The sequence below is a fragment of the Gadus chalcogrammus genome, chromosome 14 (assembly GCF_026213295.1).
Source record: "Gadus chalcogrammus isolate NIFS_2021 chromosome 14, NIFS_Gcha_1.0, whole genome shotgun sequence".
Taxonomy (NCBI): domain Eukaryota; kingdom Metazoa; phylum Chordata; class Actinopteri; order Gadiformes; family Gadidae; genus Gadus; species Gadus chalcogrammus.
Window position 1 is genome coordinate 16963728 of NC_079425.1, and position 14973 is coordinate 16978700.

Consider the following 14973-nt stretch of genomic DNA (forward strand, 5'->3'; position numbering starts at 1 on the left):
TTTTACAGTTAAGTGCCATTTTGTGTATTGCACCAGTTTAACAAAGGCCGTCTCAACAAGTAATTAGAGATATGAGAGACAACCGCTTAAAATACCATTGCGCCTTCAGGACTCTTGAAGATGTTGCCAAGCAACAGATAAAATGTCTCCTGACTATAGGCTAGTTAGCCACTTTATATCCTCACTGCAGTGGAGCTGGTTACCTTGCATTCCGTCGAAAGGATGTATATCTACTCGATATTTCATATTTGTTACTTCCTCAAAAGGTCTGTCACCCACCTGTCTGTACCACATGGACTGCTCCATCCCTGGCTGTCCCCTCGGTTCGAGGCCCTGCTTGGTGTCCTCCTTCCCGTGGTGGCTGCCCTCACTCAGCTTCATCTTCAGCCCTTCAACCTGCTGGGACTTTGAGTCCTCTCCCTTCATCGCCGACATGGATTTTGATGAAAGTTCAGAGGGAGAGTCCCGGGACTTGCCGGGGGGCTGTGGTAGCTTGACCTGGTCTGATTGACTGGGGGCTTTGGAAAGGCTTGGAGGCACGGGGCCCTTTTGCTTCCATTCGTCCTTCATGGAGGCCTCTCGCTCTTTTATAGCGGCATCTGACTTCTTCTCTGCAGCACGGTGCTGCTCTGCCATTTGCCGCTGCCGTTCCTCGTACTGCTGTCGGTAGGCGGGGTTAGTGTTGAGTAAGTGGTTATGATAAGCCTGGTCGGGATGGTATGCGTACGGGGGGACGTAGGCATACTGGTTGTAGTACAGTGGTTGCATGTACATGTTGGAGCGCTGCTGGATGACAGAGGGTTGCTGCTGCTGCTGTTGCTGCTGCTGTTGTTGCTGCTGCTGCTGCTGCTGCTGCTGCTGTTGAAGTTGTTGGTGTTGCTGCTGCTGCTGCTGTAGTTGTTGTTGTTGTTGTTGTTGTTGTTGCTGCTGCTGTTGCCCAGAGATGCTGTCAGCCTTGCGCTCTTCAAGAGCTTCAACCTTCACCTTCTCATCCCCTTGGTCTTGGTCTTCCTCCCTTTTGATTTTTATGTGTTCCTCGCCCAACTGGAGGACGGGATTTGGTCCACTGGGATTAGGATTTACATAGTTTGGTGAGTAATAATTATCATAGCCAGCATAGTAAGGTGAATCTTTGTTGGGTGTCTGGTTGGGAAACAGGGCTTTTTTGGCACCCTCCCGAACACTCTGTTCTTCTGTCTTGACTTTGGCGCCTTCAACCTTTCCCTCACCGTCCTCGCCAGCATCGGAGATATCCGAATATGCCGGACTGTTTGTTTTGACTGAGGAATTGTCAGCGCCATTTTGTGTTGCCACATGGAGTGGTGTGAGAGGCTGTGGCATCCCACTGCCATCGTTCCGACTGGCTACACCAATAGAGGGACTGGGGGCATTGTCGGAGAAACTGTATATCTTGTCGGCCTCCGCCTTTATGCTAGCAAGGCGACTTTGATGGGGATCTGAGGAGCCATTGAGGAGTCCCTCGCCCTTATTCCCCTGGTCAGGGCAGTCAAGCTTGCCTTCCTCCATTTTGCCACTCTTTCCCGGAGGCTTAGGGCTGTCAGCCTCCTTTCCCCCTTCTTTCTTCTTCTTCTCTTTCTTCTTCTTGGTGGTGCTGGAGGCTGGATCTCCAATGGCAGGGGGCTTGGGCTGTGTACCTTTCATTTGGGGGCTCTTGGGGACGCCCTGCATCATGGGGGTCAGGCCAGGGGGGGTGTTTGGGTTTCCAGGAGGAAAGGAATATATCTGCTGTGTTGCCATGGCTACGGGGCCAAGAGGTCGGGGTGACTTCATATTTTTCTGAGCCATTTTTTCAGCCTTAGAGCCACTGCCAGTCTTCTTTGACCTGTCTACGCCTCTTTTGTCATCCGAGCCATCATTACTGGCTTCATCAGTAAGGCAGGTTCCATCTTCGCACCCATCCATTGGTGTGCCAGCAGCTTCTGGATCCGTTTCAGCCATTTTCTTTTTACTCTGCTTTGAGCCAAACTTCCCAGGGGATGGGGAGGGACTCTGAGCATCAAACCCCCTTCCCTTTGGGGTGACTGAACGTGCTGGAGACAAGCAGGCTTTCTGGGAGATAGAGGCCCCGTTGCAGTTCCCTGGCTCCGGATGGAGGGTGGAGTCCTCTCCATATTCACTGTCCCCATCCATGTCCAACTTGATGTCGTCATCGTTGTGGGCCCGTGCTTGGTGGTACTTGAGACCATTAATGTGCTTGTACTTCTTGTTGCAGTTTGGATGTGGGCAGTCGATAAGAACGGGAGAAGGACAACTGCGGTCCAGGGGAGGGGGCAGGGGCTCAGTCTTAATGGAAGGGATGGGGAGACCGCTGGGCCCTATTGCCCCGCTGTTAGAGTTAGTCCGCATACGCTTGTTGCCTTTCGTGTCCTCAGAGCTGGAGTTGGGCTCCATATCAGAGGTGGGTTTGGTCTTGCGTTTCCCAGCTGAGGAGGGACTAGCCTTGATGTCCTCTGTGTTGGGGTTGGGTGGCGTGCGGCGATCTGACGGTGTCTGGCTGCCCCTCCTGCCCTTACTGTTAGAGGCTGCGCGTGTTTTGTTGTTGGTGCCTTTGTTGTCGGAGGAGTTGCTGTTCTCATTAATGGGGGTGTTGCTATTGGGTCTCATCCTCTTGCCCCGACCTCGGCCGTTTCTCATCTCCAGGTCACTTGTGGGAGATTCACAGAACCTAGGCGAGGAAGAAAAAGACATCAGTCAGCTATATAACCAAAAACATTTAAACATTTTCCTATATTGATTCAGAAATGTTGGATATTTTTAACAAAATTATTTCCAAAGATTTTATGTCAAGTATTGGGTTGGCTTTACCACTACAGAAGGTAGAATGCGGTTTCGCCATAATTATTATTTTTGGCCATGATAGATAACACTGTTTAGGTTTCCTGTTTTCTTTCATGTACTCTTTTCTTATTTTTGCCCACCTACGTAGTATCTGTTCTTTATCCAAATGCAGCTTAAAGCATTGACAAACTTACTTTGTCTCTTTCGAAAATCCTCCCAGAGATGACAATCTGACATTTAGTGCACTCTCAACTGTATCCATCACCGTACACCACAATACCTCCCTCGACAAAAAAAAAAAAAAAAAACCGACCAAGCAGCACTAAAAAAAACCTCTTCATTTCCCAATAAATACTGACATTAGCTAGACCACACAACACAACGTTGTGAGAAATCAATGTGCTTTCTGATCACTAGATAATTACAATTCTTAAAAATAGCAGTCAGGCCCCATGTTTCTTTAATTGTAATGTTATTATCTTGCCAAACAGCAGTGAAGGTTAGCAATCTGTAACAAGGATGAGTCACAGACTCCCCTACATGCCTCTCCAAACAATTTGAGCCCTAGCAGGGGAATGGGAATACATCCATAGTCTGACAGTGGTGCAGGAATTTAGACTCATTACTCATTGCAAGCCAGAGTTTATATTCAGTCTGCTGAAAGCTTTCTGAATTATTCATATTGTGTCCCTAATGTAGTCATGCTGCAAACTGTATCTTGGTGCAAATAAAGCCTCACAAACCTCACTCAGAGAAGCAGTGATTGCTAAAATCGTCCGGGTACTGCTTGTGCCTGCCATTAGCTCTGCTGTAATATTGATTATTGTTTGTACTGCATTCAGCAATTGTTTTTTAGTACAAGCGTTTACACAGACACTGAACAGGCATTATTTTCTATATTCCAGGGTTTGGAAAATGGATCCAATCCATTCTGCACAATCTGCAGTCTTAGCATTAAAATAAAAGACGCATGCAGGAATTATAAAAAATGTAAGCCCCCACCCAGATGATCTAAAAACATCTCTATGAGATGGGGAATCTGATAGCATGTTGAGGAAAAGCTATTAGCACAATAATTGGATTTCAGAATCTGGCTTGTTAGGGGAGTTTTCTATTTCTATCACTTCCTCCGGGGACGTCAGCAGTTTGCCAGCAAGCAGTGTGTGCCGTTTCCCCTGAATGGAGATAAAGACTAGCATGGACAAAGGTAAGCCCCACTACACATGGGCAGAGAGCAACTGGAGGCTACATCCACAAGCTGTGAACGCTTCTCTGATTCATATCATGGGATGCTCTTTTTTATGAGGTTGGAGACCAAGTGACAGCTTGGATAAAGAAAATAGAATTGATGATTGATGGCAGCCATGTAGCAATACTCTTTTTCACACCCTGACATTTGAAACTACTCTGCGTGACAGTAAATTCTTTCTAAGGCGCAGAAGCTGTGAAAATCCCTGAAGGTAGCTCCATTTTCCAACCAGCAGCAATGTGAAGTGGCACCCCAACACATATTGAGAGGCACAAGTAGGTGCTGCATCATCGTGTGTATCACATATTTATGATGAAATGTCCAGCTAATTTACAAAGAACGAATTATAAAACATAACCGTCGGTAGATCTTTACCTGGGGGGAGCCCAATCATGTCGTGTGCAGTCCAACAAAGTGCCCACATACGTCTTGTTCCTCCAAGTCACGTTGACAACCAGCATCCCTGTGAAGAAAATAGTCTCTTATGAATACAAATACAAAAGGCAAGTCATACACCCGGCAGACTCACAGTGCTCCACATTAGGGCTGCTCGGTTATGGAAAAAATCATAATCACGATTATTTTGGTCAATATTGTAATCACGATTATTCAAACGATTATTTTTGAGTTTGAAAACATGATGTATTTATTCAGCATGTCTCTCCTAAAAACACTTGGTAACTGAGAACTTAAAAAAATACAAAAAATGGTCAAACATAAAATGTTCAAACCTAAAATAATGTACAGTTTTGTGATCGTTTGACGCTAAAATCTCCTAAAATCTCGAGATCAAAATTCGATTAATCGCCCAGCCCTACTCCACAAGCCCCTACTCCTCAAAAGTTTGTTGAATAACATACTATTGTTTTTGTTGGTCAGAGATGGCAGAAACGTATACATTTTTTACAATGACAATTGGGTGGATAATGATGTCATCAGCAACTGCACACTTCTTCCCCAAAATATACATTTAGGTGATTAACCACAAACACGGCAACAAGCCATGTTTTTTAAACCTATTCCTGAAGCAAATCGACTCATGCTCTATGCGCACTGAATATGTGGGGACACCATGGACTTATACAGGAAGTGGAGACCTTGCTTAGAATTTCTCCAGACATATCAGACACTGGCAGCAGGTCCTACTCAGACTGATCACAGCAAGGTTACAGGAGAATATTCACAGAGCCTCCTAGCCATTTAAATAAAACAAAGCCTGGAGAACCAATCTCTGAAGGAAAGCGATGTAAGGAGAAATTGTTTTTCCTTTGTTACCGTCCTCTATATGACATAAGAAAGCATGGAAAGGGTGAAGACAAGAAGAATGCCACACATAGCAATCAGTTCAACCATACATAAAAAACAAAATAAAAACATATTGAACCATAAATGCCAAAGTCATGGAGAATAAAAATCCATTGAATTGAGTGCCCATGCAAAGAGCAGCTTAAGTGTTTTTGCTTAAGGCACCGCCTTGAAGCGCTGAACCTGACGCAGTACATGACCTTGCCTGGACTGCGGAAATAATAATAATAATAATAATAATTGATCAGTTGAAATGTGTGATGGGTATTGTGGCTGGTGTGAATTTGCAAGTAGTCATTGAGAATGAGTATATCTCTGCATGCATGGTCTATCCTTGCATTCTTATTGAAGAGCGACTTCAACAGACTGTGCCACGTGCAGTGTAGCTTTTACCAAGTGGTCAGACAAATACAAATGGCTCTTTTGTGACATAAAGGTATTACATTTAATTTAAAGAAGGGTAGAGGCACCTACACTTTTGACCTTCTAAATGTATTAAAACCCCCACTCTCCCAGAGGTGACCTCTAGATGCTACTCAGGCACTGCAGAGAAAACCAGAGGCTGCAGTCAGCCGACTTATCTAATGGCACAGGAATGCTTGCTGGCAGCCCTTGTTCCTCCAAGCATTTTATTAGCTCAGGAAATCTTCCTGGCTCACCACATATTCTCTCTCTCTCTCTCTCTCTCTCCCCTTCTCTCCCTCTCCTCTTTTCAACAGCAGAACATACCATCTAATTCCCCCCACAGATGAAGTCACTTTTCAGCCATGGCATACACAGGGCATTTATAAAGCTTTAACCAGAACAACTGACACTAGGCGACAAGCCCAGTCACTGCATCCATGTCCCTTGTGCAAACTATCAACCAGATCAAAAGGGGAAGGATCTCTGTGTGTGTGTGTGTGTGTGTGTGTGTGTGTGTGTGTGTGTGTGTGTGTGTGTGTGTGTGTGTGTGTGTGTGTGTGTGTGTGTGTGTGTGTGTGTGTGTGTGTGTGTGTGTGTGTGTGTGTGGAGGGTACACGAGAGGCCAAGAAGTCAAGCTTTCTGTAATGGCGCCAAAGTGGGCGGGGTCCGGACTGAGCCGTACTCGTCTCGCAGTACTCCTCCGTTGGGGTACTGAGACGTCTGAAAGGGTGCCAACAAGTTCAAGCTACACACGGCGTCTGTTGAATCGTCGGCTGAATCGTTCCTTCCGTGCGACAGGGGGATAATGGCAAACAAACAAACACAGTACCCGGAAAGTATTTCTGGACAACGGCGAACGCTTACTTTATTGAAGATAATGTCACGCAAAAGTTTGACATCCTTCTTGGACGTCCTACATTGTGGTTCTTTGTTCATTGTGTCACGTTCTTCTCTATCCTTGGATTTATTAGCAGACTACACTGTGTGGGGCTGCTATGAGGTCACGATGTTTACGTAGCTGCCGCTGCTATCGCCATCCGGCTCAAACCCTGCCCTACCATAAGGGTTCTGTCGGCGGTGGAAGCACGGGCCGTAACTGAGCTGGGCCAAACCGCACCTTCCCTTCTGGGCCAAGGCGTGCTGGGCCGAAGCGCAACCACCGGTGGAAACGCAGCATAACATTTAAAGGACCCTAGCCTGTTTCTGAAATGCCTTTCCCGGCTAAGCCCCCCTCCCTCCTTTACTCTCCAGTCACACTAAGACAAAATGGCTCTGGCAGCTGGTAGTGCTGAGATGAAAATCAAGGCATTAATGACTAGCCTGTCATGTTGCTCAGGATCTTACCTGTATTGCTTCCCCTTGCCACAAGTGGAGCAAATCCCAGGGCATTTTACAAGATAGCATTCCGTTATTTCATGTCCAACCTTGAAATAGCTTTTTGGTAAAAAAAGAACGAAAATAAACCTTGTTTTCCCCCTACCCCATCCTAATTTATATTCAACATTCTCACCATATGGTGTTAACCAGGGATCAGCCTTTGATCTGAGTAGCCAATACACACACATGTTTTCTATTCAGAAATGTAGAACTGTCAGAATAATATATTCTGATTCACATAGACTCGTGAAAAATAAATGTACGGTATCCCTTTTCAGCAAAAAGTGAGCTTGAAGATAATGATGGGTCAAAGGTATAGCTTTAACATCACGGTAAAGTCTTTGATATTAATTGGATTACACTTTGCCCAATGCAAGCTCCATGAAATTGGACTGGAACATTTCCACAACATAGCCTTTAGCAGATGTCCTCATTAGGCCATTATAGGTTTGGGTTTCGTTGAATAGTGAAAGACTTTTAGATGCCATAACTGGCACAACTGTACAATTAGAAAATTTATATTTTACTTCTGTGCTTCAATGTCAGTATGTTTAATCTCAATTAACTTGCACTGATACATTTAATACTAGTATCCTAAAACAAACCAACCAATAGTACCTGGATGGAAATTATATCGAGAATATCTGACCCTATTTATGAGAAATATGTCAAAAAACCAGCTGCCTAAATTATGGTGTTCCTTAATTGCTCAACCCCGTTCACTAGAGACCTATCATACCCTAAGTAATAGGTGTCGACCTGCATGTCATCATTTGGGGAGTGGAGGCTTCATTAAATGTTTAGGCCTTACAATTATCACCCGTGTGTATAAAATATTAAAGGTAATGATATCATTTCATAATATTTTGTGGAGATTTTCTCAATGTGATATAAGTCCTTAGTATCTTCATGGCAGATGTTTTTTCTACAACAATCCAAAAAAGAAAAAAAGCACTTTACAGATTTGACCACTAGGCAGCTCTGGAGACTGTCATATGGTTATGAGCTGCATACGTTTGAAAATGTGGGTGGTGACTTGCTCCCTATATACATAAAAAAAATACTAATATTTTGCAGCAGGCAACATTGTCTTTTTATTAATCAAGGATGGGAGGTCTCTGCTTAGGCTGGTGCTTTCTTTGTATTTTTCATCATTAAATCCTCATAGTTTAATCAACTCAGTAGGTGATATTTTATACGCCATAAAGATTTTGTTGAAGGTTTTCAGGTTACTGAGGTTCTAGACAGGAGAAAGATGTTAATGTCAAAACTGCAGGACGCACCAAACTGATTTCCCTGTGTGAGATTGAGGTGGAGTAAAACTTAGCACTGAGCAGTTATCCCATAGATTATCTGTTTAAACGCAGGGACGATAAGTGCCCCTGTGATCCGTCTCCGCTTGGCATCTGTTTGTTTGAACAGTTGGCACAGACTAGGTCAGAAAAAAAAAAAACACAAAAAAGCGGAAAGAAAAAAAAGTTTCCACCAAGTTCAGTTAGGGTTTGTTTACAGTGGGTGGGCTCGTGGGTGGTGGCAACAAGGTTGCCTTGGGTGGGGGGGATTGGGTATGAAAAATAAAGCCCTGTTCCCAGCTCCGATCAACCCCTGCCCCCCACCTCAATTTTCTTTCACCTCAAGCTCATTAGGGTTACTCTGGCTGGTTGAGTGAAGCCCACGTTAATGAGGAATTGGCCTGTAATTTCACCTCATTTCCTTTCAGTGCTGCTGCAAACAAACGGCACCCCCACCAATCTGCACACTATACTCCGCATTGCACTTGTGCACCATTATTGAATAAAGAGCCTAATAGCAGGGGGAAATCCACTGCTGGGAGGGCTGGTGAGGGGGCTGCTGCATGGGTCAGCGGCTACGGCATCGCTCCAACGCCGGCGTGTTCCATTACGTCTGTTGCGGGGGCCACATTATCAGAGGCCCCCTGCTGCTGGTCAACTCTGTTGGGGCCAAGGGTTCACTGACTGAACTCTGCTCCGCTCCAAAGCGCCTTCGCCAAGGGGTTAATAACATTTTCCCTGACTGACCCTTGTAAAAGGGTCTTTGTTGTCTTCCATGTGATGTGACAAGATCAGTTAAGGCTGGTGAGTGAATAACAAAATTATTCCTGCAAACGAGAGTTTACCATCATTTTGCAAAGGATTTACTATGAACAGTCTAGGTGAAATCCCTTTGAATCAAAGCAAACTACAGAATAGTGCTTTTAGCTACTGGTAATTATGACCTTTTGCACAGAGTGAGATGTTGATTTAAATGTTGCTGCTAATGAGGTTTGCTATCTCCCAGTAAACAGTTTATACATTACAGTTGGATTTTGCATAGTGCTGCAGCCTGAAACAGATTTTAGTCAATGCTTGTGGAGGGAACGCGCGACAGTAACAATGAGAAAAATAAGATCGGGTAGGCCTAACAGGCTGGAAACAAAGAGTAGCTGGGCGCTGCCGTAGGCAATCATAGCGCCGCTGACAAATGAAAGGTTTGAGCAATCAAGTGTGAGCACATTTCCAAGCAGTCCATCTTAAAGGGCTTCTCTGCATTCGTGACACGTGACGAGAGTGGGAGCTTGTCCAAAGAATGCAGTGTAAATATTAAGACTGTTTTAAAACCATGGAGTAAAGTATTGAGGTTCTGTGCAGTGACTTGATGCATATAGTCAATTCACATAGAGCCTAGTGTATGTTTGTTAATTATCAAGTTGATTTAATTGTATCACTTAATGCATTTGTATAGAAGAACATCAACAGTGAAATATAAAATAAAACACCAAAATGTCTAAAAACCCTCACGCTTGTCTATGGATGAATGTCATATGCCTTATATGAATGTATGTCTAATAAAATACACATCAGTGAATGGTGGAAAATACATACACAAAGGCTTTTCCCTTATTGGCCTTAAAAAAAAAGGGATTTCCAAATGTTGAGAATTCTTCCACGCTTCATTTCAGCCTCAAATGTGTGAAAATTCCAAGTCATTCCCATGGAAAAGAGTAACATCCTTTGTAAAATGTCAAATCCCTTACAGTACTTGGAGGCGGTTTTAAGAGCATTAGTATGCTTCCCACATGTTTGCAGCGTTAGTAGTCACCAGGGGCGTAGCACGAAATTCTGGGCCCCATATACAAGAGGTCCTGATGGGGCCTCCCCCCCCGCCCCCAGGGCCATACCCCAACATATCACAAAGCTTACCATTATGACTTAACCATAATTCAACAGCCTACTTAAGCTACTATTAAAGAAAACAGAACCTCACAAGACTGTCCATTTAATACTATAAGGCATAAATCGGCTAAGTATTAATTAAATATTTGTTTGCTTCAAATCAGTAGCCTGCTGTTGCAATATTACCATACAATTTACTTAATAACCAAGGCCTCATCATTTGAATGAGTGTAGCCTATTGTCTTCTCTTGCTTTGGGTTGTCTGTTTGTTTTAGCAACGATAAAGGAGGTAGTTAAATGGGGTTTCATCTTGTGTGTTTAAGCGTTTGTGCTCACCTTTCTTAGAAAAGAAGTTGGTCAGAACCTGACTTCCTTCTTTTTGTCTTCTCTCCCTGTCTTTCTTCACCTTTCTCTTCTGAGAGCCTGACTTCAATTTCTTTAACTGTGGCTGTGAGTGATATATTGCCGCATCTCCATCCAGTTAAAAAAGACTCAGCGTAAGCAAGGTGCGATTCGCGTTGAAATCAGCTGTGTGAACTGAACCATTTGACGCTTTTTGCAAGGGGTGTTCACAGAGTAGTCACAGCAGTCTTCACGTTTAACAATGATATACCAATTGATTAAACTAATATGCTAAGCTTTTATTTAGATCATTATTCATCATGACATTTAATAATGTTATTAAACTATTTCAACAACAATCAAAAAAAAAAATAATAATCAAAACTTCCCTTGGGGCCCCCTCTACCTTAGGCCCCCCAAGCCTGTCCACCTTAGACCCCCAGTCCGTCCTTTTTATCGCTCTCCATAACTTTCATATAATGTGAATGATTTTTGAACAAGAATAATGGGGCGTTCCAGGCAACCCGTAACCCATGTTTTCACAACCTTCTACCCGTGAAAATGCCCTGGAACGGCAGACAAACCCGCAACTCACAACCCGTGAACTCGTACCAGACCGATTCACTCCCAGTTCCAGCTCGTAACTTACAGGCTAAATAGTGTTCCTGGAACGTAGCATGAGGTGTAGAGAAATGCTTGTCTTTATTTGAAGCACAATTATATATAAAAATAAAAATCAAGTGTTTCAAGTTTTTCACTGAGCTGAAATGGAACATTTCAAGCTAAAAAATTAAGCAAAATAAAACATTTCCAAATAAAAGGGCTTGTGCGGGTAATTCAGTCTCTCTGAATAACTACTCTCAGTAGTAGGGTAGGTTGGAACAGTAGGGATGGGGATCATTAATATTTATTGATATCGATACCATTTTTGATACTCCTTAACGATCCGAGTCTTTATCGATACCACTATCGATACTTTTCTATTAATTGGTGGAAATACAAAGCGTTTTTAGTGATGAGGAAAACATTTAGGAAATAAATAGTTGCATTTTAATTTAAATATGCAATTCTTAATAAATATTGACATCAGTAGTTTTTGTTCTAAAAACTAAAATGATTAGAGCACTATACAACTGTATTAGTAATACAGAAACATGAGTAATACAGTATTACTCATGTTTCTCACCAAAAACATGAGTCGCATGTGCGACCAAATTGGTCGCACTCTGGAGCCCTGTATGGCCATTCATACCTCCAAGAGATTTGCTATAGCCAATTCAATGAGCAGGCAGCCCACTCCTGAAGCGGGTAAATGAGACCTTTGATACTTGCTGTTCAAAAGGGCACAGAAGCCTAGCGGCAGAAGGCAGCTCTTTGCTGGTACAGGCGGCACGAATACTCTATTTGGCAAAAAACTATTTTCTCAAGTTTCATGTATTCCTATACCTTTTATCGTGAAAAAAAAAGAAGAAGGAAATCAGTGAGTACAGCTTGAGGAGAAAATACTTGTTTCAAGTCTCAACTAGCTGCAACTCTCTCTCTCTCTGTGTGTGTGTGTGTGTGTGTGTGTGTGTGTGTGTGTGTGTGTGTGTGTGTGTGTGTGTGTGTGTGTGTGTGTGTGTGTGTGTGTGTGTGTGTGTGTGTGTGTGTGTGTGTGTGTGTGTGTGTGTGTGTGTGTGTGTGTGTGTGTGTGTGTGTGTGTGTGTGTGTGTGTGTGTGTGTGTGTGTGTGTGTGTGTGTGTGTGCGCGGTAGGGGCCACTGGCATGGAACTAGAGTATTTTGCCAGAGGGGCAAAATCAGAGCCAGAAGGGTGTGACCCCCAAGCCCTGCAAGTAGGAGCCAAGGCATTCTGGGCAGTGTTTCAACAGCAATAAACATCTCCAGCATTTCAGAGATGACATTTGGAGGTATCAGCATGCTAAAGGCAGGTCTGCCGGCCCTAAGAGCACCTACTGCTATGTCTTAGGATTGGTGGTAGGGAGCTGTTCACTAAATACCATACATTTCCAGCCCCCACCATTGTCCTGATCCTAGACCATCTTCCCCATCCATACATGGCTAAGAATGTAACCAATTTTTTTGATTTTAATTGTCCGATGGCATGCTATTTTATGGATGCTTTAATATAGATATTAGTGGGCTCCTAACACAGGATTTGAAGACGTTCCCTCAATTCAGCCGTGGTGCAGAATTACAGCCACTACGAGCCAGTCGCACATTGGAGCTCTATTATCTAAATAATATCATATTATACATAGATATCTATATCATATAATATATATTATCAGGGCCAAAAGCTGTGTGCACCTCCAGACGATATTATGCACTGCGTTGGGTTCGCCGAAATCTCTGGTTCTTCCACATCCACATCAATCTGAAGTAGACTGAACCACGACATGGGGGAGAAAGGGATTGTTGACCGCGATTGTCTCCGATTGCCGAGGGACTACCGCCACGGCAGCGGGGAGCTCTTAGGGCAGCGCCAAGGCGGTGGTCCCTTGGCAGCGGGCAGTGGGGCTGAAGTCGGAGACGATCGCGGGCAACAATCCCTTTCTCCTCCATGTCGCGGTTCATGTACTTCAGGGAGTCAAAGCCAAATTTCCTTTCCCCCAATTGCTTCTCAACCATGGCTGAAATAACCCCCACTACGAGTCTTGTTGTGGAAATACCAGAGACGAGGATTCAACGTGTTATGCGCCAACAGCAGAATGGTTATCCAAATAACCAAGAAGTGTACAACACCACAGTCCTGGAGCTCTATTTCTAACTAATATCATATAATACATAGATATCTATATCATATCATACATATTATCATGGCCAAAAGCTGTGTGCGCCACCAGACGACATTATGAATCACAATCGACTGCGTCGGGTTCTCCGACATCTCTGTAATCACACACACATGTGGCGCTTCCACGGTCGCAGCTCATTGTCTCATTGGCGGGCCAAATTCTCTGGGCTGGCAAGGCAGAGAAAGGGGAGTTGGCCTCTCCCCTTATGACAACATATGGGGAAAATTCAAAAACAGCGCGTCTGAGCTTCGTTATTTCAAAGGCGGTGCAGAATTTCTAGCTACTTGGGGAGCACAGGTAGGCTAGGGGAACTCATATTAATGTTAGAAAAAAAAAAAAAAAAGACATTTTCATGCCATGGGATCTTTAAACTCTAGTCACCATAGTTGACTGACTGACAAACATTTCCATATCTTATTTAGAGGAAAGACACTATTCAAAAATCATTATTTGCTAGTCCATATATATATACCACAATATAATGTTGGATATTATGCAGGATATTTTTTAGTTACATATTTTCTGTGCAGAATTAAACAAATGTATAGTTAAAAACTGATGCATAATTGCATTGAAGGAATTATTTTTTACATTAAAATCTGTTATGGAAATGGTCAGTATTGCCCTATTGTCCTTATCCATTTCATTGGGTGTCGCCGGGCTAGGCGCAGACAATTATATGGAGCCTGTTCATTTACTTCCACAAGAGCAAAAGGAGTAGGTGGGGAAGCAGCTGTTTAGCATTCTAAGGGAGAAGTGCACACACACACACACACACACACACACACACACACACACACACACTTCTGTATGAGACTTGTCATGCAGAGCGGAGTGGGAGACTGCTCAACATCAGCGCTAATCAGCCCCGTTCTGCTGTGTCTGGCGGGCCTCTGCTTATTGTTTCTTCTCCCCCCCCGCACTGTGCCTGGAGTCGCCTTGATTTCCTCATTTGGTTTTCATTGGTTCAGTTGTGCCCCGCTCAAGAGAAGACCATTTGCTGCGGTCTCTGGGGGAAGAGGACGAGCACACAGGGAAGTGCAGCCTGTCGCAATGAGCAATTGGTCTTCTGCAATATGAAAGCCAGCCCGGTGGGTTGTTAAAGAGGGCATATGGGCATTAGGAAGATGGACGGGGATAACACCTCATCTTGTTGGTCAGTGGACTGTGCTGAATGCCAGGGTAGGTAGTCAGACTGGTAGTGGCCTCTCAGGAAATAAAGCACATTCAGTTCCCGATGTAATTAAAGGCGATGTGTGTACATCATTGAATACAGCTTTCTATCGCACCGCTTCCCACCACTACACCCCCATGCAGACCTTCAACATATGAAAGCAGAGAGTTCCACCACACAGGCTTCAAAGTGAGGGAAGGAGGAGGAGGGGTGTGTGTGTCGGGGGTGTTGTGTACACTCCAGCAGCCCTACTGGGTTTTTACAGCTCTGGAGGCCATAAACCAATCGGGGGCTGACGCCTGCAGGGCTGAGCGCCAACACACCCTCCCTACCCTCCCCCTTCAGAACACTCA

The 14973-nt window shown here is 44.1% G+C and overlaps 1 protein-coding gene across 1 annotated transcript in view; it reads right to left on the reverse strand.

Annotated features, from left to right (window-relative positions):
- LOC130403229 (zinc finger protein 609-like) overlaps positions 1-14973 on the reverse strand; it is a 103533-nt gene that overhangs the window by 4665 nt on the left and 83895 nt on the right. The window contains exons 4-5 of the mRNA XM_056607480.1: positions 4424-4511; positions 280-2686 (exon numbers count right to left, since the gene is read on the reverse strand). Coding sequence (XP_056463455.1) covers positions 280-2686; positions 4424-4511 — 2495 coding nt within the window. The remainder of the gene's footprint in view (positions 1-279; positions 2687-4423; positions 4512-14973) is intronic.